The 24,837-nt window shown below is 46.1% G+C and overlaps 1 protein-coding gene across 4 annotated transcripts in view; it reads left to right on the top strand.

Moving 5' to 3' along the window:
• The window catches only part of SRGAP3 (SLIT-ROBO Rho GTPase activating protein 3), a 255,614-nt gene that overhangs the window by 123,086 nt on the left and 107,691 nt on the right, over nucleotides 1-24,837 (top strand). For all 4 annotated transcript variants that reach the window (XM_012471183.2, XM_012471176.2, XM_021675291.2 and 1 more), the window contains exon 3: nucleotides 14,428-14,590. In XM_012471183.2, the coding sequence (XP_012326606.2) occupies nucleotides 14,428-14,590 (163 nt within the window). The remainder of the gene's footprint in view (nucleotides 1-14,427; nucleotides 14,591-24,837) is intronic.

Here is a 24,837-nt window from a genome sequence, read left to right as displayed (position 1 = left end):
CTCCTTCCTTTTGGTTAGGAATCAGCTCTCTTCCCATTCTTAGTGTGCACATGGGGAGATGGGAAAGGCAGGGACTGGGGACATGGTGAGGCACCCTGTTCCCTTGCATCACCTATAATAAGCTCGACCAGTCCCTCATGGGTTCATTAACTGAGGCCACCAGACGGAACGGGAGCCCCAGCTGGCAGCCGGGCCACGCAGGCTGCCTGACACACTATGAAAGTCTAATTAGACTGCCGGCCCAGGCCAGTGCAGCTGGAGGGGGCCCTCTGCACGATGCTAATGTGATGGCAGAGCCATCTCGGCTTCTGGAAGCGTAGAGTCTCTAGGGGCAAGCTGGACTCACCCTTTGACCCTGGGGCATTAACTGGCCTTGGGTTGCCTCTTCCTTAGAACTCAGCACACAGGGCCTATGCTGCTCTCTGCTCCCTTCATTTGGGCTGTTCTGAGAAGGCTTGTCTCACTGTTGTAAAGATTCTTGGTTTAATAATGTCCACCTGGGTTGGAGGGTGGAGCTGAGGAGCCCACTCATGGGCATGTGGATATAGCTTTCCAGGCAGGGGCAGTGATGGCCTGGGTGGGAACACAGCAGATGAGAGAAGTCATCAGATGCTAGGAAACCTCTCAGAGGAGAACAGAGGAAAAGAGAGAGAACAAGGATGTCTCCTCTTTCTGCCTTGTGATGGGAAGGACTTGGGGAAAGAGGATGAGGCAAGAGCTATAACCCTGTGTTGTCATAATCTGTTTACTTGTCTATGCTTCTTTGGACAACCACTGTGTTGCAAGCTCCGAGATGGCAGAGAGGGTGACTGTTGACCCAGAGTCCCTAACACCTCTCACAGGGCTGGCACGTGGTTGTTACTGAATGTCATTGACTAATGAACGAGTGAATGAACGTCAAGTGGTAATTAGAGTTGTGTAGGGAGGACAGGGAAAGGGGGCATTCTTGCTTTCTGGCTGCCTTAGGAGCGTGGTGAAGCCATCTGGGTGAAGTGCCACTCACTCCTGTGCCTGGTACGGGTCCTTTATTGCTGAAAGGACAGAGTACAGAGTGTGGACTGTACTGTGGTCTCCCCATTTGGGGAATGGGACCAGCAGCATCGGCATCACATGGGGACCTGCTAGAAATGCAAGATCTGGGGCCTTGCCAGAGACCTGCTAGATCAGAACTTCTGGGGGTGGGGCCCGGCAATCTGCATTTAACAAGCCCCCTGGGGGAGTCTGATGGCCATTCACTTTGAAGAGCCAGTGTGATGATTTTCTGAGTGATAAATGTTTTCAACTCACTTTCAGGGTATACTGGCCTTCCCTCTTCTTCACCAACATCAAATCCACAATCTACTGCCCCTTGCAAGCTAGGCCTAACCTGAGCTTGGCTTTTCCTTCTGAAGGCCTGGAGCTGAGCCCTTCAGCGGGACTGTGGTGTAGTGGGTGGCACATATGGGGCCCCCAAACCTGCCTCTCAGGGTAGGTAGATGATCTTGTCCAAATGAATTGATGGCTCCACAAACACAGACGTTTCCTGGGAATAAGATTTCCTCTTCCTCCAGGAAAATGTTCTCCAAAACACCAATACTTTGAGATGTTTGAATGGGAGAGAGAGAGGCAAAAAGGAGGAGGAGAATGAGGATAAGAAAGACTGACTTTTGCAATAATTAAGCCTGTTGACTTCTTTCTGAAAGCTATTTGACCACAGGATTCCCTCTCCCCATAGTATTTATTTATTTATTTACATATTTAATTATTTTTGAGACAGAATCTCACCCTGTCACCCAAGCTGAAGTGTAGTGGTGCGATTACAGCTCACTGCAGCTTCCAACTTCTGGGCTCAAGTGATCCTCCTGCCTTAACCTCCCAAGTAACTGCGACTACAGGTACATGCCACCACATCTGAAAAATTTTTTAAAATTATTATTATTATTATTATTATTTAGAGACAGGGGTCTTTCTATGTTGTCCAGGCTAGACTTAAACTTCTGGGCTCAAGCAATCCTCCTGCCTTAGCCGCCCAAAACACTGCAATTACAGGCAGAGCCACCACAGCTGGCCCTCCCCATAATATTTGTTAATATTTCACAAACCAGCACTTCTTGAGACCTAGTTTGAAAATCTCTGTCCTAAACAAACACTGGGCTTACCCTCTGTAGCAACACTCTGTGCAAATAGTGCTCTGTATCTGCAGTGACAGAATCCCCTTCTGATCTGGCTTTCTCAGTTTTTGATACCCCTCACCTTCCAGGGGCTGTACCTGATGAATATGCTCCATGCAGAGAGTTAAGTTCTGGTTGCTGCTATTTGAACTGCTGTGACAAAAAGCAACAGGGCATTCTATTTAAATATGACTTAAACATTTGGGAAAAGCCAGAATTTGGAAAGTGCTGAGAGGTGCTTGGCTAGTTAGGGAATATATTCTATGGAGATATCCTATGCAAAGGAGGTTTGGAGCCTCTTTCAGCTTCATGGAGCAGTTGGGAGAGAGGATTCCTGTGAACAACTAACTTCATTTCCAAGAAAACACTTCTTAGTGGGGATAGAGCATCACAGGATTTTTTTTTTTTCACAGATGTAGCATGTCTCTAAAGAGATGCTATAATTTAGACTTAGCCTTCCAGGCTATTCCTAAACAGAGAAGCACTTTTGTAGCATATAAATTGAGCATATACATGTAAAAAGGATTCAGAATTAAAAGATTTGCTTAGAATGAGGTAGAGATGGAGAAAGCCCTCCAGTGGGGCTTGTGTCTCCATTCACAGCTATTACTATTACTGCAGCTGGTATCAAGCTAGTAATGGCTTTCTGGCGTCATACTTTCCAGAGTTGCTGTCCTCTCAGCACCGTGTGCCAGCTGGATCTTTCCTGATTTTTTGGTGCCTGTGCTGTGCAGGTCGTTTAATCTTTCAGGCACTCCTCACTTCCACATCACCGTGGACCAAGTGCTTTACTGGATGTCTGATAGGCATCATCTCATTGCACCTTCATGGGGAATGTGGTCTGCGAGGAAGGGGCTATCTTTATCTTTCTTGTTGAAGACACTAAGTTTTTGAGAAATTAAGTAATTTGCCCAGAGGGACATGACTAACACAGGTAAGTGGCAGAGCTAGGATTCCAATCTTGGTTTACGTGACTCAAAAATGCAAAACTGCAGCTAGCTGCTGACTTTGTTCCCTCACCTTTCTGGGGTGGCTTAGTGCTTCCTGAGAATAACCCATCCATGTCAACCACATCTCCTTGGATGAGCATCAGGGGGTTGCTACTATCCTCCTGGTCAGCTCCTACATAGAGGCCAGCTTCGGGCTTGTCTCTTCGGTGAAGCCCCTGCTGCTGATCCCAAGCCTACAGTCAGCTGCTCCTCTCGCCTCCCATGTGAGTTGTGTGTCTCTCTCATGGGGCTTACATCAGATTATCAAGGACTGATCCAGTTCCTATATCTGGTTCTCTCACTTCAGTCTGCCAGCTGCCTGAAGGTAAGGGACCATTTCTAGTCTCCCTCTCTCTGATATATAATTATGCTTTATCAAAGTTTTTTTCAATGAGTGGCTGAATTAACCAAGACACTACCAAATGCTTTCTTTAAATATATTTAACAAATAGACTTATTTTGTGTGGCTGCAGAAGGAGGTAAGTGATGTCTGAGGGTAGCATTTTCAGAGAAGCAAACTTCAACTCAACCTTAAGGACGTTCCAGTAGCCACAGCTGTCCACCAATGAAAGGGCTGCCTGGGGAGGTAGTGAGTTCCCAATGCACTGAGGTATACACACAAAAGCCGGGTATTTTAAGGGCGGCATTTCTGTAACATGGATGATCAAAATGAAAGGGGATTCTTGATAACACAGGGACCATAAATATTGAATTAACTTTTCAATTCTCTTTTAAGGTTTCTGGTAGCCTGGAGGAGAAAGTTTCAGTTTGGTACTAGTGTGTTGTTAATGCCCTCTAATCTCCTTTTTAACAAATAGAGAACAGACCTCAAGATTGACTATACTGTTTTATTTTCACTGAATTTATTTATATATTTTTGATTACCTTCTATTTATGGCAAATGATGCTTTTTTTTTAAAGCTAAAACTAGCAAAGTTCTTTGTAAATACATTTAAGTTAAAAAAAAAAAGACATCAACAGGGAGATATTAAGTGTGGTGGTATGCAGGAATGGCAAAAATCCTAAAGCCAGCATCAAATCACTCTAAGTCCCCTTCCAGTTCCTCCTGCAAAGTGAGCATCTTTCATCTCTACCTTCTTCATCCTCCACCTTCCTTTTTTTTTTTTTTTTTCTAATCAGGGGAAGGGATTTTAAGACAGGAGGCTCAGCCCGAAGAGTGGATTTTGCAATGGCTATAGATAGCTCCTTTTTCTCCTTCCAATTTTTTCCATCTGGCTCTTTCCCAGGTCCCACACCAAAGTCCCTGGAATCCTCAGAGACTCTAATCAGCAACTTCCAAAGCATTAACTAGGACGTGATTTCTTTATGCATGCATACGCTTGATATACATATATTTTTTCTATCATTTAATTTTTATACTAAAAATAAAAAATAGATGTAAGAAATGAGATTTTCACAAACAGTAATATGTAGGGGTTTAGTTTTGACTCTATTCCATTAGGTAAATAGGATAATAATAATCTTTGAAGGTTATATAGGACCTTACACTTTGCAGATTGCTTCCCTAGCCTTTAGCTGCTTAAATCCTCCTAGGAATCCTGGTGAGAGTTGGGAGAGTCAAGGAAGGTGTTGTTATCCCCAACTGATAGGCAAAGGACCTGAAGGCAAGGCAGGGTGAGCCCTAGCTTCAGACCCACAGCTGACTGGTGAAAGAACTGACCCGGTTTTGCATTTCGGAGTCAGGTAAACCCAGATTGGAATCCTAGCTCTGCCACTTACCTGTGCTAGCTGTGTCCTTCTGGGCAAATTACTTAATTTCTTGAAACCTTAGTGTCTTCACCTAGAAAGATAAAGATAACCCCTTCCTAGTAGACAACATTTCCCACAAAGGTGCAATGAGATGATGCCTATCAGACATCCAGGAGAGCACTTGGTTCATAGTGGTGGGTGCGAGGGGTGCCTGAAAGATGAAACGACCTGCACAGCACAGGCACCAAACAATCAGGAAGCCACGGCTCAGGGCCTTTTCCTCTGCCTAGTGCTGCACATACCACGTGGTGCACCCATTCTGCAGGCAGGTAAACCAAGACAAAGGGGCTTGCAAGGAAAGAGATGAGGCTGACCTGTGCTCTGTATTTGGGGTGACAGAGTCCCTTCTATTCTGGCTTTCTCAGTTTTGATGCCCCTCACCTTCCAGGCGCTGTACTTGATAAAAATACTCCATGCAGAGGGTTAAGTTCTGGTTGCTGCTATTTGAACTGCTGTGAAAAAAAGCAACAGGAAATTGCCTAGTGAGGCGGGGATTTTTGCTCTGATACCAAGAATCCATCCAGAAAGTCAAAGGAGAGCTCAGAGGTACTGCTGGATAACAGACATCAACGTGTACCCTCATGCTGCAGTGTGAGGAATGGGATCCCAGAGGAAGCAGTGAGCCCGTGAATCATCCTGCCTTGGGATGGAGGGGGAGTCACAGGGATATTTGCACTGGGCCTTGAAGTTCACATAAGAGTTTGCAGAAGGATCAAGTAGTAATGGAGGAGGAAAACCAATATTTTTAGAACACTTACCATAGGCTGTTTGTCTATGTACAGCAGTCCTTAGATCTTCCCAATAACTTAGTGAGGTGCTAGTGGTAATAATGGTATTGACAATAAAAATTACTATTATGTGCAGGGTTTGACACTAAGAGAATTGTATGGGTTGTGTCATTTAGTCCTCAAAGCACCACTATGAGGTAGTTGTCACCTCATTTCACAAATAAGGAAAGAGAAGGTTTAACTATAGTAACTTTCCAAGTTCAGTTTGTTGGTGAGGGACAGAATTAGCATTTGAACCCAAGCCTCCTGACTTGATAGCCCCCCAACACTGATAAGCAGAGCCTGCTTTGGCCAGGGGACTCAATGAATGGAATTAGTCCCCTTTGGGATGACTCTGTCTCAGGATTGCCAAATAGTGCCGGAGCCAGGCCCTGGACTGCACTCTGTAGCTCCCAGCACGGCAGCCTCACACTCCTCAGGGGACTCCTGTTGGGGAAGTAGGGGGAGATAATAAAGTAAATATTTATAAAGTAATTTATAAAGAAAAGAGGTTTAATGGACTCACAGTTTGGCATGACTGGGGAGGCCTCAGGAAACTTACAGTCTTGGTGGAAGGCACCTCTTCACAGGGCAGCAGGAGAGAGAAAGAGTGCCCGGTGAAGGGGGAAGCCCCTTATAAAACCATCAGATCTTGTGAGAACTCACTCACTATCACGAGAACAGCATGGGGGAAACCGCCTCCATGATTCAATTATCTCCACCTGGTCCCACCCATCACATGTAGGGATTATATTACAATTCAAGATGAGATTTGGGTGGGGACACAACCAAACCATATCAGGATGGAATTGTGTCCCCTCAGAATTCCTATGCTGAAGTCCTAAACCCCAGTACCTCAAAATGTGACCTTATTTGGGAACAGGGTCTTTCTAGAGGTAATCAGGTAAAAATGAGATCATTGGGGTGGGCCCTCATCTGACTTTGGGCATAGAGACCGACACACAGGGAGAATGCCTTGGAAAGGTGAAGGCAGAGATCAGGGTGCTGTGTCTACACCAAGGACACCAAAGATCTCCAACAACCCACCAGGAGCCAGGAGCGAGGCCTGGGACAGATCCTGTTAAAGGCTCTCAAGGCTCCATGCATTTCTCCTTCAGAGCCCTTCTTCCTGCTGCTATTTTCTATGGATTTTTGTGATTATCTGATTGTTATCTGAGACCCCCAGTAGACTGTAAGCTCCAGGAAGTGAGAAGTGTGGCTCATTTTGCTTACCATTGCCTGGTGCAGAACAGGCACACAGTTACTATTTACTGAATTAATGATTCATGCTACAAGCAAGTGCAATGAATCCCGAATCCTGCTTGGGGCAGCTTAGATAGCAGGAGGTTAAATGCACCTTTCTGGCCACAGAACTGATTGAGATAGCATTTCTCAGAGGCAAGCCCAGTGTGAGGCCTGAGAAGGTCCTGCAAGGGAGCAGGAAGCCCAAGCAGGAGCTTGCCTTCTTCCCAAAGGGACCCTGGTCCCAGGGCAGGAACTTTCATCTGCAACGTGGGGCACTGCAAGCTTGGAAATGGGTTCTGTTTGCTAAGCGGAATTTTCCGGCCCTCAGCCGAGAAGCTGGAGAAACTGGCTCACTGCTAATTTCATTTTCCCAACTCACCAGCTTGGCAAGGCCTGGCTCCTCTAGCTGCAGTCTCCTAGAACCTCATATCCAGCTCCCCTAGCCAAAGAAAGAAAGCTGTGACTCACCAGAAATGTTCATTGCTATTTTCTGGCCATAAAAAAAAGAAAATATATACATACATATGCAAAAGTTCTAACGTGATGTCTTAGTTCAGCAGCTTCTGCCTGCTGGGTCGACGCTTGCATGCAAGATTGGAGAAGCAGAAGGGCCGCTCTGAGTGCCTTGGCCGAGAGCACTGGCCCTCATTCATTCTGATGTCTTCCAAAAGTGGCTGTTGGCACAGAGCTGGATCTCAGGTCAAAGGGGTTCCGCTTTCAAAAGGGGCAAGCAACCCCGAGAACAGGGAAGGCTGAAGGTTTCTGCAGCCTTCAACCTTCCGGCTCTGCAGTCTGCAGCCTTCGTGCTTCCTCCCTCCTGCAGTCCCAGTGTGAGCTAGATGAAAACAGGATGGAGAGCATGAGACCCTGTGGGCCCCTCCAGCCTCACTCTGCACCCTCTCTCTCCTCTGCCTTGCCTCCTGCTCCAGCCAGGCTGTTCTTTACTTAGTTCCTTAAATGCACCAAGCTCACCACCCTGAGGCACCTTTGCCCATTCTGTTCCCTCTGCCTGGAGCCTTCTCCTGCCAGTCCACCTGCTCAGACCCCTTCACTAGTGCCCTCCAACTCTTCCTTTGGAGCCCAGCTTAATGACCCCTTTTTTGGGGATACTTCAGGGACCCAAAAATCAGGCCAGTCCTCTTGTTATGGGTGCTGATTGCGCGGGCTCCCCTCTGTTCCAGCACATTCTGCACTTCTAACTCAACCCATGTTTGTGGGCTCATGGGGGGTGTCTGTCTCCCCACCAGACTGTCTGATCCATGAAGGCAGGAACTGTGTCTGTTCAAGAATGTGTCCCTGGGGTCTGATCTATACAAAATATTCAAAAAAATGTATGGAATACATGAAATGCTAAAGAATGACCACAGAGCTCTCTTCTGGCATTTAAGCCCAGAGTGACTCCATGGTGTGAGTGGCCAGGACACAGGGGATAGAATGGCAGACACTGGTGAATGCCCATCCCCATATCCAGGTGGCTTTCTGTTCTCTTCTGCTGTACTGAGTCCCACCTGTGGGCCTTCTCTCTTCTTTCAGACGTGGTGAGAGCCTGCCTGGTACCATTGTGGCCAAGGCTTTCTGCAGACTACAAATGACCTGCCCCACAGGAGGGACCCAGGTCTGGGAGAAGGTCAGGGGAGCAGAACCAGCAGTCTCCCATGCTGGGGGGACCTAGAGAACAGGCCTCTGATTGGACCACAGGCCTGGGACAGCATCTCAGAGAAGGCTGGGCTGCACATTGTCCGATCCTACCCTCTTCCAGGAGGGGAGACACCACAGCGGCTTGGCCCTGCCCCAGCCCTCCGGCCACAGCCTTGCCAAGCTTCCCGGGGACTGACCTCTTCTGCCATGTGGCCATGGCATTTGTAAAGCCTTCTGTGTTCTGTAGTTTTAAATAGCATCCAACTCCTTGCTGCTGGCTTCCACGTTTGTCTCTCCAGCCCAGATAGCTCCACCTGGATGCCCCACGGCCTTTTAGACTCGTCCTGTTCAACTTGAACTCATCGTCCTCCCTCCCTGCCCACCCTTGACCTGCTCCTCTTCATCTCCACAGAGGCTCCTTCAATCCCCCCAGGTGCCCAAACCAAAAACTGGGGAGTCATCCTGGACATCTTTTGCTCTCTCTTAACTTCCAGCCCCAACCCCATCCAGTCTCCCTGTCCAATCAATTTCCTACCTAAGCCTTTCTTGAATCCCTCAGTTTCTCTCCCAGCCTCAGCTCTGCACAGCAGCCAGAGCGAGAGTTTGAAAGTGCAGTTTTACCCTTTCACCCCCCTCCTCTAAACCCTTCCTTCAAGGGCTCCCTGCTGATCCCAGGATGGAGCTCAAACTCTAATGAAAGTTAAAGACCCTTTGCCAAGTGGCCCCTGCCTCAGTCTCCAAGTTCACCCTTACCCTCCTACCCCAGAACACTATGCCTGGATCCCGTCCCTACCTCCAGCTTGCCAACATGCCCTCTCCTGCTTCCCCTGGACCCTTGGTCATCACATTTCTCCGCTTTGAAGTCTCCTCCTTGTGAAACTCCAGCCTAGCCTTTAGTTCTCAGTCTAGAAACTGCTTCCTCCAGGAAGTCATCCATGACCACTCCACCACCAGATCTAGGGAAGGAGGCCCCCCGCTGCTCCATAGCCTCCTCCTCATGATTGCATTGATGAGACTGCCTCATCACTTTCTGTTCTTTGTGAATCTCCTTTTAAGTGGAAGACGTGCGGGGCAGGGTCTTGCAGCCTTGGTTGCTGCTGCACTCACAGCACCTAGTCCTGCCCAGCACAGACACACAAACACAAGGAGTGAACAAGAGCTGGAAGGAATCTTCACAGCGGCTGCTCACTTCAACTTAACGAGTCTTCAGCTTCAGCTGCTTTCGGATAACATCCTCCTTGTCTTGGCTCGTTCTGCCTCCTGCAGTTCTGTCTTACACTGCACTGCCTCCTGGCTTGCAGCTTCTCATAAGGACAGCACTGTCCTTTCTGCCCTTCCTCTCATCTCATCTCTCTGGCTAGATGACCTAGTTAATGGTCCCCAAATCGTCCCAGCACTTCCCCATCATTTCCAGATAACTTGTCTTTTTCCTTCCCTCTGAAACTCACCTTCTGGCTGTGGCTTCCATAATTTTGCACATTTAATTCCCTGGTGCTGTTCACTTCTTGCCTCCCAGGTTCAGCTAAGCCCCTGAAGTAATTTAGGTAACAGCTCAATTATCTCATCTCTCCTTAATCTTTCCATTTCCATCACCACCTAGGAAGCAGTGAAAATGAGATAAGCAATGCATTTTCTGCCCAAACCTACTGCTCCCCTTGCAGTTCTTATCTCAGTTCATGTCATCAGCATCTACCCAGTCGCCTGAGATCTCAGCCTCAGAATCACCATCTGCTCCTTCCTCCTCTCTCTGCTGTTTCCAGGAAGTCTCCAAGAGGATCTGCTCTCCTGTTGAGAAGTCTCTCAAGTCCAGTTTTCTCTGGCCACAAGACCATACCCAGGCCTCACCATCTCTCATTTGAACCAAGAGTTCCTGCCTGGTCCTCTTGCCAATAGCCCCATATCCCTGCTCATCCACCCACCCACCTACCCATCCATCCCTTCATCCTCCAATCTGCCCTCAATGATCTTGCCAGAACACATGTTGGTTATATCCTACCTCTGCTGAAATAACTTCCATGACTCTCCACTGCCCATAGCAGACATTCTTGTTTGTTTATTTTAGACACAGGCTCTTGCCTATTGCCCAGGCTGGAGTGCAGTGGCATGATCATAGCTCACTGTAGCTTCAACCTCCTGGGCTCCACAGTGATCCTCCCACTTCAGTCTCCCAAGTAACTAGGACTGTGGGTGCGTGCCACTACACCTGGCCAATTTTCACATTTTTTATAGAGATGGAGTCTTGCTATGTTGCCCAGGCTGGTCTTGAACTCCTGGGCTCAAGTGATCCTCTTGCCTCTGCCTCCCAAAGCCCTGGGACTGCAGGCATGAGCCACTGCACCTGCATCCCTAAAGCAGGCATTCTTAATTCTGGCTGCACATTAGAATCCTCTAGAGAGTATGACAATGTGAGTACCATGCTCTACCCTCAGAGACTCTGATTTTGTCTTGGATGGGGCCTGGGTCTTGGTGATTTTTTTAAGCTCCCCAGGTGATTCTAGTGTGCAGGACAGATTTGAGAACAAGGTTATCTAGAAGATCAGGGGTCCCACCCTCTTAGCCTGGCAGTGTGCCCCACAATTGGGCTTTTAATCTGTATCCCCAGCCTCATGTCCTACAGTCCTCCACTAACACACTCAGAATTCCATCTCTCCTGAGCTACTTCACTATATTTGTGCCCACTGTTCGTTCTACCCACAGTTTCATCCTCTCTCTGACTTCTGACCATTTGGAAAACTCCTACTCATCCTTCAAGACCCAGCACAAATGCAACCTTTTTTCACGGGTCTCTCTTCAATGCATCTGCTATGTGGCAGGCAGGTTGCTGGGTGCTGGATGTGATGATTGCAATAGAAACGGTCCCTGCTCTCAAGAGCTCACAGTAGGGTGAAGGGGAAGGATGGAAACTCCTTAAGGTAGAAGGTCTCTAACCTAAGTATGCATCCAAATCACCTCAAGGGCTTAGAATAGATGCTGGACGCAGCTCCAGGGCTTCTGAGTACAGGTGGTCTGGGGCTGCCCTGAGAACTTATGTTTTCAAGTTCCTAAGTGATGCTGCTGCTGCTGCTGGTTCAGGGGCTACAGTGAGAACCAATGCCTTAGTATGTGGTCAGGGGAGTGCTCTCTAGGGAAGTATCGCCTAAGCTGAACCTACAGTAATAGAAAGAGGCATTCATGAGAAGAGCAGGGACTGTGGTATTCCAGGTAGAGGGAAGAGCATGAAGGCCCCAGTGAGAATAGAAGGGATCACGTGTATGGTACCCAGAGTGCACTGGAGGAGAACAATGCCTTCTGCAGCTTCTCCAGCAGAACTGATGCTCTGTGTGTCTTTCTGTTATAGACTAGAACCACCTTCCACTCTAAATCTTTTTTTCTGACACAGCCACTCAGCAGTGAGCCCCCTCCAAGGCAGGGTGTGCATCATAGCCACCTTTGTGTGCCCAGAGCCCACCAAGACCTGACACAGTAGATTCTGAGGGATTCTAGCTGGGGTCGAATTGTAGTGTCCTGGCTCTTTCTCTAGGCTATAAGCCAAGGAGAAATCTGTTTATTTCATAGCAGTGTCCTAAATGCTTCATCATCCTCCCTTTTCCTTAGATAGTTCCCATCCTCTATCTGAACCTAATTTCCTTCTCTCAGATTTCTGCTGCCTAGATAGATTTTTAGCACATTTGATGAGAAAAAGAAAAATTCCTTGAAGTCAAGGTAGCCCTGCCTCACCTACCTTCCCAAGCCCCAGGAGATAGGGAGAGGTGGGGTGGTGGGGGTGGGGTGGGGAGAACAGTTCAGAGGCCCTTCTGCTTGGCTTTGGGGAGGTAGATGTGGTCATAGTGGGAGTTGGCAGAATTGCTGTATTAGTCCATCTTCACACTGCTGATAAAGACATACCCGAGACTGGAAAGAAAAAGAGGTTTAATTGGACTCACAGTTCCACATGGCTGGGGAGGCCTCAGAATCATGGCAGAGGTAAAAGGCACTTCTTACATGGTGGTGGCAAGAGAAAATGAGGAGGAAGCAAAAGTGGAAACCCCCAATAAACCCATCAGATCTCACAAAATTTATTCACTATCATGAGAGTAGCATGGGAAAGACTGGCTCCCAAGACCATTCCTGTAACACGTGGGAATTCTGAGAGATACAGTCCAAGCTGAGATTTGAGTGGGGACACAGCCAAACCATAGCAATTGCCTTTCTCAAAAATGCTAATAGTGGGAGGCTGTGTTTCCTGAGAACAGAGCCTTGGCCAGCTCCTGGAGGTGGTCCACACTCAGGACAGAGTGGGACAAGGCAGGCCTGGGGGGATCCTGGAGCTGCCACCCTCAGGTGGTGGAAGGGCCTCTCCCCTCACATCCTGCCTTTCCAACATCTCTGTCCACACTGGAAAGGAGTCAGGGAGAGACTGCATTGGAGGACAAGAGCTCCAGCACAGGTGCCCTGTGTGGCAGGAAAGGGTTATTGGTTTGGTTTTTGTTTTGAATTGCCCTTCCTCTTCCTTCCTGGAGAACAGGGTGTATCCGCCTTTACCTGAGGCTCCCTGAGGGGTCTTTGGCAAATACAGATGGTCCTCAACTTAAACATGGGTTGGCTTCTAATTTTGAGACTTTATAGTGTTGTGAAAGTGGTACACATTCAGTATAAACCATATTTCAAGTACACATAAAACCATTCTGTTTTTCACTTTCAGGATAGCATTCAACTAGTTACATGAGACATTCAACACTTTATTAGAAAATAGGCTTTGTGTGCGATGATTTTGCCCATCCATAGGCTAATGTGTTCTGAGCACGTTTAAGGTAGTGTAGGCTAAACTATGATGTGCCATAGATTGGGCTTATTAAGTGCATTTTCAACTTAGGATATTTTCACCTTGCGATGGGTTTATTGGGATGTAGCCCCATAGTAAGTTGAGGAGCATCTGCAGAGCCAAGAGACAGATTTTCTCTGGTCTCAGTAGCATCCCAATCTTTGGGAAACAATAGTATAAGGATCTGTGGTTCTCAGACTTGAGTGAGTATCCAAATCCCCTGGAGGGCTTGTTAAAGCCCAGATTGTGGCGGGGGGCACCGGGGTGGGGGGGGTCCACCCCTAGAGTGTGTGACTCAGCAGGTCTGGAGCGGGACCGGGACTGGACAGTCTGCATTTCTAACCAGTCCCCAGGTCATGCTCTTGCTGCTGGTCTTGGAGCACACTCTGAGAACCCCTCCTTTAGCATCACACCCAGCTAGAGAGTGCTAAAAACCTATCAGTCATTGCAGGACAAAGGTTTTTTTGTCTTGCAGGTATTTGTATTTTCCTTAACTCTTCCTCCTGAATACAGAATCTGAACCCTCCTAGTCTGTTTCCCTACAGCTCCATGGAGGGGCAAAGGCATGTGTTTCCAAGAGACAGAGGCCAAGGGACAGAAGCCAATCCCTGGGGAAGAACAAAGAAGTTAAGAGCCCAAGAAAATTACAAGGGTTGAGGGAGGCAGGATGGGGGAGTGGAAGTATCTACTTTTTGTTCTTTCTATTGCATAGTTCTAGAAATCATACAAGTATAACATTTAAAGCACAATTGGTTTAATATTTCTTAGCTCCAGTGGAGGTAGCTTCTTCCCAGAGGGTAGAGGTACCTGGAACAAGCACCACATTTAGTGGGAGAGTAGAACTGCATAGGCGTCAAAGACCTGGGTTCTGGCCCCAGTGCTGCTCTGTGACCTTGGAGGATCATGTCAGCTGTTGTAGCCTGTTTCCCCAGCTGTATAACATGTAACAACAAGACTGACCTTGAAGGGGCAATGTGGGAGTCAAAAGAGCTGAGGTGGGTGGCAGTGTAAACCACTGTTTGATGACATTCCAGTGTAGCCAGTCTGAGCTTTCTTGGTTTCCACAGGAAGGACCAGTACCTCCTCTCACCTGTGAACTGCTGGTATCTGGTTCTGCATCAGACCCGGCGGGAGAGCCGAGACCATGCCACCCTCAATGACATCTTCATGAACAATGTCATCGTCCGCCTCTCCCAGATCAGTGAGGATGTCATCAGACTCTTCAAAAAGGTGGGCAAGTGGGCTGTCCCATGTGTCCCAGGTCTTTGCCCCAAGCTGTCCCATGGTAACACTATGCCAGCCAGAGTGGGATGTGATTTGGAGACAAGGGACCAGAAGGGCAGGTGCATTGAAGGGTGCAAGTGGCTGAGGGCTGGACTTGGGACCCCAGCCTAAGTTTGAACCCTGGATGTGCCTTTCAAAGAATGTGTAGTCTTAGCCACTTCAGCAACCACTGCCACAAAAATAAAAACCTTTGCATGGATAGGTAAGTAGTACATGTTCATTGTAGAAAATTTTTAAAAATGGAGATGAGCACACACATAAAAATTAAAATGACCTGAAATGCCATTGTTTGGAGATAACCACTCTTATATCCTATGAATTTCTCTGTATGTACAAATGCAACTACATTTTCTGAGAGTCCTTAAATTCATGTATTTTCTAGTGTACATACGCATTTTTTCCAAATCAGATCATAATGCATATATGATTTTACTACCTGCTTATGTCACCTAACAAATTACATAACACTCTATTACATTTTCCCATATCAATAAGCACATTTCCATAACATTTTGAATGATTACATAGTATTTCATTATATAGGTATACCCTAATTTATTTAATCTCTTACTGTTGAGCACTTAGTTTATTTCTGTTATTTTACTCTTATAAATAACGCTGCTGTGAGCTTTTTTGTCACATTCACTGTTACTTTCTTAGGATCAGTTTCTGCAGTGGGAATTTTAGAGTCGAAAATATGCTCATTTTAAAAGCTTTTCACAGTGTACCTTATTGCCTCAGAAAGATTTTACCCATATAGACATCCAGAAGCTGAGTGTGGAGGGAGCACTGAGGTTTCTGCATCCCAGTTTCCTTGTACAGTGCCTGGCATGTGTAAGGTGCTGTACAAATGTTTATAGAACTGAACTCACTTCTGTGAATTTCAGTTTCCTTGTCTGGAAAATGGGCAAGTCGTTTAGCCTCTGTGAACCTCATCCTCTTTGTCTATCCAACAGAGTTAAGATCAGCTATTTCCCAGGAGGCTGAGGGTTAAACAAATGGTGTGTGGGGAGAGTAGCATTGTCACAAAGTGGTTTGGGATGTGGCCTCTGGGTCTAGAATTCTTAATTCTTGGGTTCGTAATCCTGGTTCCATCATTTATTAGCTGTGTATCTTTGGGCTTGTTACTTCAACTCTCTGTGCCTCAGTTTCCTCATTTGTGAAATGGGGATGGAGATAAATCTCTGTGGGCAAATGGGAGGATTAACAGGCTTGTTATTCCCGGGTACAGTGTGGAGACCAGCACCTGGCACTTAGTAAGTGCTCATGAAAGCTATTATTATGCGAATATAAGAGACTATTATTACCAAAAGAATCTAGCTCATCTCTTCTTGCCAGGTGGCAGTTTTAGGGGTTTGGTGACCTGAGATTGCTAGAAGCACAAAGAAGGGGACAAGATTGAAAATATAATCATCTCTCCATGGTCTGTGTTTGGATTGTCCACTTTGAGGATTACTTCTATAGCAAAATTGTAATCGCAGGCTAATTTCCTCCTGCCACACAATATGCTTCTGGTCTCCTCCTGGGGTCGTGTTTATGAAATGTGGGCTAAGTTTCATATTTGCATAAGCAAACATAATTAGGAAGGTAAATACAGTGCAAAGAAAAAAAAATTACACAGTGTTTTGCAAAGCCAAACTGAAGTGATCCAGACGTCTGCAAGTTTGGACTGTTGGTCTCATTCCCAGCCCCCGCCTGCTGCTGCTGTCACATTTTTTTTCCTGGGTGGGAGTGACTCACAGGGAAAGGGTCATCAAGGCCTTTAGGAAATGAAGGGTCTTTTTCCTGAGCTGAGCCCTGGGACAAGTGAGATAAATCTTTTCAGTTCTCATTTAGGCTGACAGCAGCCTGACTTGTGATGGAGGTTAACAGGGTGGAAAATAATGAAAAAAATGTCTACAGCTGAGCTCCCGGCTGCCTTGTTACCAGGCCTGTTCCTGTGGAACAAAGGAAACAACCCAGCCCACAAGGGCTTTGGAGAGAGGCGAGGACGGAGCCTGGCTGGCTGACTTTGCACAGCACGGCCCCTTTGTGTCACATCAGTTATACCTAATTTCGGAACGGAGGCCGGCACTCTTTACATAATAATAGTTCCCACAGACCTCAAAGCAACTGTGGAGGCTGCTGTCTGGTCAGACTGGGGATCCTCACCCCATTTTACAGGTGAGGAGATAAAGCACTGGGAGGCTTCAAGGAGAACCCAGACTTGGTGGCTTTGGGCCTCTTGTCATTACCAGCAGGAAATAGTGTGGCTGGGCTTTCGGAGTTTGTCTCAGAACTGCCTATCACTGACTACCCTGGGAAAGTCTCTCTGAGTCTCAGTTTTCTCATCTGGGAAATGGAGATGGTAACAATGCCAGCTTCATGGGGGGCTGCTTTGATGGGTAGAGGTGGGCCAAGTGTCCAGCCCAGGCCTGGCATCCAGTAGGTGCTTACTAAATGGTAGTCTGCCAGTGATCACTAAGAATAGAAACCACTCCCCATTCAGAGCTGGGGTCCTAGGGCCCTACCAAACCACACTCTGGCAGTAAGGCTGCAGGAGATGGGAGTGGTTTCTAGCTCAGGTGTCTGTCCTGTGCCTATTTTCTGGCTTTGGCCTGGGTAGCTGCCCTGCCTGCCAGCTCCTCACTGATGGAGCCAGTTTGATTTAATAACTTACCTTTTCATGATTCTCCATTTCCGCTTTTGCAGTGGAGTCTGTTCTTATGATTAGAGGCAGGACTTCAAATTCTAGAAGCCCGTGCACGTGACCCTTGCTTTAAGTGTTAATGTGGATCAGCCATTGTAAAATTAAACTGAATGAGATCTAGGAGGCTATCTTTAGTGATCAGAACTCTTATGGTGGCAGACAACAGAAATGCAGCCTACCCTGCTTTAAGAGAAAAAGGGACCTTACTAGTATAAGCCTGTCTTCAGGCATGGGAGGCTTCGGGGGAACAAAGGATGTTATTAGAACTCTCTCTGCTCCAGTTTTCTCTGTTTCCCTTTCTTGTGGGGGAGGCTAGGGGCTCTTTCATAGTCAGCCTCTCCCCATGTGATGACTAGAGGGCCCCTGGCCTCTCCAGGCTTACATCCTCTCTGCTTCAAGTCCCTTTTCCCAGAATGGATTTTTTGGGTCTCTGATTGGTTCATCATGGGTCATGTGAGGACACCCAGGGCTGCACCTGTGGCTGGGGTGCTGCAGGGCTCTGCCTCACCAGGCCGGGAAACATCCTCCCCTGAAGCCAAATGCGCACTCAATTCCACCTGACACACGGGACTGAGAATGGGTGAGGGGTGGTTCCCCAAGAAAAGTAGGAGTGTCTTTATAAGAATAGGGGAGAAATAAAACAGGAGATGGCTACTGGACCCTCTTTTCCAGCCCTTTTATCATCATCTACAGCAGCTGTACGTCCTCTGCTAGAGGTCCCTCGATAAAGAACGCTCCTACCTCTCAGGATAGCTCATTCCATGTGGGGACATCCGTGATCAATAGAAAATTCTCCCAAATGCTGAAATGGAATCTTACAGTGTTTTCACTCACAGGTCCTGATCTTTCCTAAAGGGCCAAACAGATCAAACCCACGTGGAAACCTGTCAGTTGCTTGAAGGCAGAAATTGTGACCATCCACCGGTCCTTCCTGCCTGTGGGCAGATGTCCCAGGTTCTTTCCGTTGTCCCCCTGGGATTTGGCTTTGTGTTCTGTCCCCATCTCAGTCACCCTCCCTGGATCATGCTTCAGTTCTTCTCTGACCTGCAGAAGTTAATATTCAGAACCAGTCAGAATCCTCTAGGAAGGTCTGAGCAGCTCAAGGCAGACCAGGGCTTTCCAGACATTTATTTCTCATAATAAGACCTATGAAGGTGTTTGCCTCTTTGATGATTGTTTTACCACATGATTGACACAGTGAACTCTCAGTCAGCAAAAAAGTCCCAGATATTTTTGTACCAATTGTTTTTTAATCCAGCCTTTACTTCTGTTTTTGTGTTTCTTCATATTTCCCCTTCTAAAACTTCATTTTATTAGATTCTGGTCAGATGGGATCAGTGTCTTTATTTGAGTGATTTTTCAAGCAGCAGGAGGGTAACTGCCAAGAGGTCCTAATTCCTCCTCTGTGGGAAAGGCTGTTTTGTAATTTCTGCATGTCTTCCTCCTTGGTGTCACCTTCTGTGTGTCAATTCTTTGGCCTCCTGTTTGATTCCTCTCTGTCTTCTTAGTGAGAGGTGGAAAGTGGGGCAAAGAGTTGAGAATAAATTCACAGTGGAAGTGACCCTGGAGTTGGGTGTTGACAGATGAATAGGAGCCTGCTAAATGGGGAAAGGAGGTTAAGAGTTCAGGGTCTGGAGAAAGGCAAGAGCCAGTGGGTGGAGTTTATTGTGATGGAGGTTGAAGGAAAAAAACTCAGAACAGAGGCTGCAAAATGGCAGTGCACAACAGAGTTTGGCTCCTATAATCTTCTTGGCCCTCACTATGTTAAGAAAGATTAAGTTGACATTTAAACATTTAAAGATTTCTCCTAAAATCACGATTTTGTGTTTCTCTTGCAAAATCAGAAGCTCTGACTATACCAGCTCGATGTGGACTCACACTTGGCATCAGCTAGTGGTAGCTGAGTGGCTGCCAGCCCCGTCAGCCTGGGCATGCTGTCTCTGCCACTCCCCTCACCCTGCTGCCGTGCAGGGTATTTCACCTTACTTGGTCCTTGATTTTCCCTCTCTGGCCCTTTGTGCATTTGAGTTTGCAGCCTCATTTTTAAACATTACCTAACTGTGGTTCTTAAATTCTAGTGTGCATCAGGATCACCTGGAGGCTTTATTAAATGCACACTGCTAGGCCCCAGTCCCACAGTTTCCGATTCAGTAGGTTTAGGGTGGGGCCTGGGAACCTGCATTTGTAGCATATTCCCAGGTGATAACTGATGCTGCTGGTCTGGGGACCATACATAGAGAATGACTCCTAGTCCAACCTCCCAGTTTCACAGATGAGGACACTGAGGCCTATGTTTAGCAAATGCAGTCTGGCCCCAGACTCAGGGTTTTCACCTCCAGCTCCAGGACTGAAGCCTCTAGTTCATGTGCTGCACCAGGTGGGAGGGTCAGTCCGCATCCCACTTGCTCTCCTTCTCCGCACTAACCGTTTCTGAGACTGGGCATTGAAGCCCATTCCATTTCCAGCCTCATTCTTTTTTCTTCAGCTTCCTTAACAATAGCCATCCATTATTCTTTGCTCGGATGCCTGCGGAATTTAATTACTTGCCCCGGCCGTGATGTGAATTTGATTGTTGGAAGCTGTGGTGTTGGGAGGAAGTGCTAATGAGGAAAGACGCTTTGCAGAGAAGCGAGGCCATGTGGGGGGCTTGTGTTTGAAAGCAGCCATTCACTGTGTGGCAACAAGGACTTGGTCTTGAGTGAGTTTTCTCGTTCCCGCCTCGAAGATGTCCATTGCATTTCATAAATAAATCAGGGCTTTTTGTGTTCAATAATTGCCTTGCTTTGTAACCGAGATCAAAAGCACTAGTGGCCTTGGATTCAAAGCCAAGTTTATTTTTTATTTTTTGGTTGCATGAGAGAGTGGAGTGAGGGTTTGCATGCTGGAGGGTTCAGCTACGAGGGCTGCATGGGGAAGGAGAGGGAGAGAGCAGAGTGGGCACCCTGCCAAGAGATGAGGAGCCTTCGCCAATCTCTACCGTCTCCCAGGGAGATGAAGTCGCGAACGGTCACTCTGCCAGTAGAGCCTGCTAAGCTGGTCATCATCAGGCACTCCCAACTCATTTAATAAACATATATTAACACTAGCATGACAGTAGGCAAACAATAATTATAGATATCAAACAGTGAGCAAATGCTTGCAGCGTGCCAGGCTCTGGGCTAAGCATTTTATACACATTTAACTCTTCAAACCTAAGAGGAAGGTGCTGCCATTATCCCATTTTACAGATGAAGAAACTGATGCCAAGAAAGGTGGGGCTGGGGTTTGAATCTGATGTGTCCAGCCCCAGAGCCCATGCTTAGTGGTAAAGGCAGATGCCAAAGAAGATAGAGCCAGGTGCAGTGGCTTACACCTGTGATCCCAGCACTTTGGGAGGTTGATAGGGGAGGATCGCTTGAGCTCAGGTGTTTGAGACCAGCCTGAAAACATAGGGAGACCCTGTCTCTACAAAAAATAAATTAGTCAGGCATGGTGGCATGTGCCTGTGGTTGCAGCTACTTGGGAGGATGAGGCAGGAGGATCACTTGAGCTCAGGAGGCTGAAGCTGCTGTGAGCTCTGATCACTCCATTGCACTGGGGGACAGAGTGGGACCATGTCTCAAAAAGATTTAATTAAAAAAAAAGTAAAGTAGATAGATAAATGACTCAGACACAGTGCCCTCCTCTCCCTCAAGGAGCTTCCAGTGCACTCTGAAAACAGAGACAGGTGTGAAGCGGTAACTCATTCAGATACAGCAGAGCAGGATGGTTTCTGCCACAGAAGTTTGTTCAGAGGGAGGAGAACTTCTAACCTGGGATGGGGAGGTTTGGGGAAGATTAGAGGTGGGGGAAGCAGCATTTGAAGTGAGTCTCAAATAATTAGGATCTATCACAGCTAAGGTTCCCTGGGAAGTCAGCTCTGAGAATGTATTTCAGTACAGAGGTATCAGGGAGGATGCTTGGGATTCCTGCCTGCAGAAGAAAAGGGAGGAAAGTAGGAGTTAGCAAACAGAGAAGTCGGACTGCTGTGCAGTCTTAAGGACCCTGGGGAGCTGGGATGGTCCTTCAGAGTCCATCCTGAGCTACGGCGAAGAGGCTGAGCCTTTATACCCTCATGCTGGGTGGTCATTGGATGTGCGCTGCCTCTAGAAGAGGTTGTGGGCTTGAACGGATGATGCCTGTGCAGCCAAGGCAGTTCCAAAGCGGCTGACAGCTGAGGCTGTCCGTTGGCCGCACTTTCCCGCAGCTAGGGGAGGGAATACGTTCCCCAGGCCTGAAAGGGGAACTGAGTGGTGCGTCACAGCATCCACAACAGATGTGCAGATTTGGGGAAAGCAGGAGACAGAATCCACACCAAAGCAGAGGCCAGTGGGAGGAAAGTCTGGGTCCTGGATCATGAAGAGGTGGGCCATTTAGCGCAGTGGCCAAGGTTGTGGCCAGGCTCTGATTTCATCTCTGTTTTGTCACTTACCTGCTGTGTGAGCTCTGCCTAATCCCTAAAACTCTCTCTGTTTTGTCATTTTCAAAATGCATCTAATAATAGCCTCCATCAAAAGGTTGTTGTAAGGACTAAAAAATTATATAAAATGCCTACCGGGTACACAATAAGCAATCTATAAATAATATTATAGTTATTAGGCCAGGTCATGGTGGCTCACATCTGTAACTCCAGAGCTTTGGAAAACTGAGGTGGGAGGATTGCTTGAGGCCAGGAGTTTGAGACCAGCTTGGGGAGCATGGGAACAACTCATCTCTACAGAAAAATTAAAAATTAGCCTGGTGTGGTGCTTCATGCCTGTAGTTCAAGCTACTCACAAGGCTGAGGCTGGAGGATTACTTACGCCTGGGAGTTTGGGGCTGCAGTGAGCCAAGATTGTACCACTGCACTCCAGCCTGGGCAAAAGAGAGAGAGACCCTGTCTCTAATACATATATGTGTGTGTGTGTGTGTGTGTGTGTGTGTGTTTATTTACATATAAAATATATACAGTATATATAAAGTATAATGTAAAGATATATATAATAATGTATATTAGTTATTATTAGAATGATTATTTGGACATTGAGAAGAAACTTAATGAGAATAAAATTGGAGATGGGATGAAGGAAGATTTTTTCACGGCATGCAGGTGAAACAAAGGATCAGAAATAAGAAAATATGCACAGGAACCACTCACCAGTTAGTTCCAAATGATGGTGGTCTTATCTCCTTTTATAACCTCTACTTTCTTTTTCTTGCCTTATTGTCTTGGCTAGGACCTTGATCCAGTACAGTGTAGAGGGAAGTGGCACCCTTGACTCTTAAAAAGCATGCTTCTGATTTTTCATCATTTAAGACAAAAACTCTTAGCAAATTAGGAATAAATAGGAACTCAGCCTGATAAAAGGTATTATCAAAGCTAACAGCAAGTCACACTTCCTGCTGAAGAGAGTTCAGCAAGATGGCTGCTTAAACATTAATATACAAAAGTTAATAATGCTCCTCTGTGCCAGCCACATCCAATTAGAAAATGTCATTTAAATGCATACATTAGAAAACAAGAATAACTGAAAATTGATGCCATTGAGGCTACAAACTAGCTGCATCCTAGACGTTTTGATAAGTGATGCTGTCATTGTCATTCATATATAAATACTTCATAATTTTCATTTCAATTTCTTTGCTTATTCAGAATTAGGTTTGGGTTTTTAAAAAATAGTTTCAAAGGTTTTTTTTTAAAAGCTTTCTTCTTGTTTTTAGCTTCTAAATTTATTGGATCATAATAAGAAAATTAGACAATAAAATATATTTTTTGTTTTTGGTGTTTTGTTTGTTTATTTTTTGAGATGGGTCTCACTCTGTTGCCCAGGCTGTAGTACAGTGGTGTGATTATAGCTCACTGCAGGCTCGAACTCCTTGGTTCCAGCAATCTTCCTGCCTTAGCCCCCTGAGTAGCTGGGACTATAGGGGTGTGCCACCAAACACTGCATTTTTTTTTTTTTTAAGTTTTTGTAGAGACAGGGTCTCACTTTGTTGCCCAGGCTGGTTTTGAACTCCTGACCTCAAGCAATCCTCCTACCTCAGCCTCCCAAAGTGTGAGATTACAGGCATGAGCCCACACCTTGCAAGGTTATATATTTTTTGGTATTTGTTGAAGCAATGACCTTATTGGATATCAAGGCTTCCTCTAAAATGATAGTCAGACATTACTAAGCAGGGCTAGACAGACTGATCAACTGGGCAAAAGGGAGCCCAGAAACAGAGCCCTCCATAAATGGAAACTTGGTAAATGACAGTGGTGCATTACAGATCAGAGGGAAAAGCATGACTACTTAGTAAATGGGGCTGATTCAACTGATTGTTTTGTCCTTTTATTATTATTTGTAAGAGCTGATTTTATACACACACCAATACACGTATACATATGCTTTCTTCATTCAGAAAAAAAATAAGGCTTTTACCTTAGTTTACATTATGGAAAGCTTTAGGTGCTAAAGGTAAAAAACAACACTTCAAGACTTTTGAAAGACAATGTAGATTATGTTTAATATTTAAAACTTTGATGTAGAAAAAGGCTGCTTAAAGAAAGCATTAAAAAGCACAAACCATAAAAGAAAGTATTGATTAATTTCATTATATAAAAGTAAAAAATCTACTATACAGCAAAAATAAATAAATAAAAAATAACTAGAAAATATGGCCGAGACAAGGAGAAGATATTTGGCATACACAGAATCAATAAGAGATTAATACCCAGAATATAAAATCTTACAAATTAATAAGAAAAGGAAAAACAACCCAGTAGAAACATAGGTAAGTGACATAAATTGATATGCCACAGAAATGAAATTTAGGCTGGATATGGTCTGGAATTACAGGTATGGCTCACACCTATAATCTCAGTACTTTGGAAGGCTGAGGAGGGAGGATTGCTTGGGGCCAGGAGTTCAAGACAAGTCTGGGCAATATAGGGAGACCCTGTCTCTACAGATAATGATGATAAAAAATAGCCAGGTGTGGTGGTATGTGCTTGTGGTCTTAACTACTCAGGAGGCTGAGGTGGGAGGATCTCCTAAGCCCAGGAAGTCGAGGCTGCAGTGAGTTATGATTACACCACTGCACTCCAGCCTGGGCAACACAGCAAGACTATGCCTAAAAAAAAATTTAAAAAGTGAAACTTAAATGGTCAATGATATAAGAAAAATGCTCGTAATTACTGATAATCAGGAAAAGGTAAAATAAAACAAAATGAGATACAGTATGACTCCCATTTGGTAGGTAAAACAATCCTAAGTGCTGGCAAGAATGTCCACCCTCAAACCCTCATGCATTCCCAGTAAACATGTAAATTAGTTCAGCTTCTTCAGAGAATGATCAGGCCGTACCTAGTAACAGTGCAAGAAGAGGTACAGACCCTTTGACCCAACAATTTTACTTCTAAGTATAACCTGAAGATATTCTAGCGTATCTGCACACACACAAAACTTTATGAGAATGTTTGCTGCAGTGGTGTGTGTAATAGAGAAGCAGAGAAATAACCTAAATG

The sequence above is a fragment of the Aotus nancymaae genome, unplaced genomic scaffold (genome assembly GCF_030222135.1).
Source record: "Aotus nancymaae isolate 86718 unplaced genomic scaffold, 86718_ANA_hifiasm-v0.15.2.pri h1tg000046l, whole genome shotgun sequence".
NCBI classification, from domain to species: Eukaryota; Metazoa; Chordata; class Mammalia; order Primates; family Aotidae; genus Aotus; species Aotus nancymaae.
The sequence above is the reverse complement of the archived record's forward strand: the minus strand, read 5'-3'. Positions and strand labels throughout refer to the sequence as shown.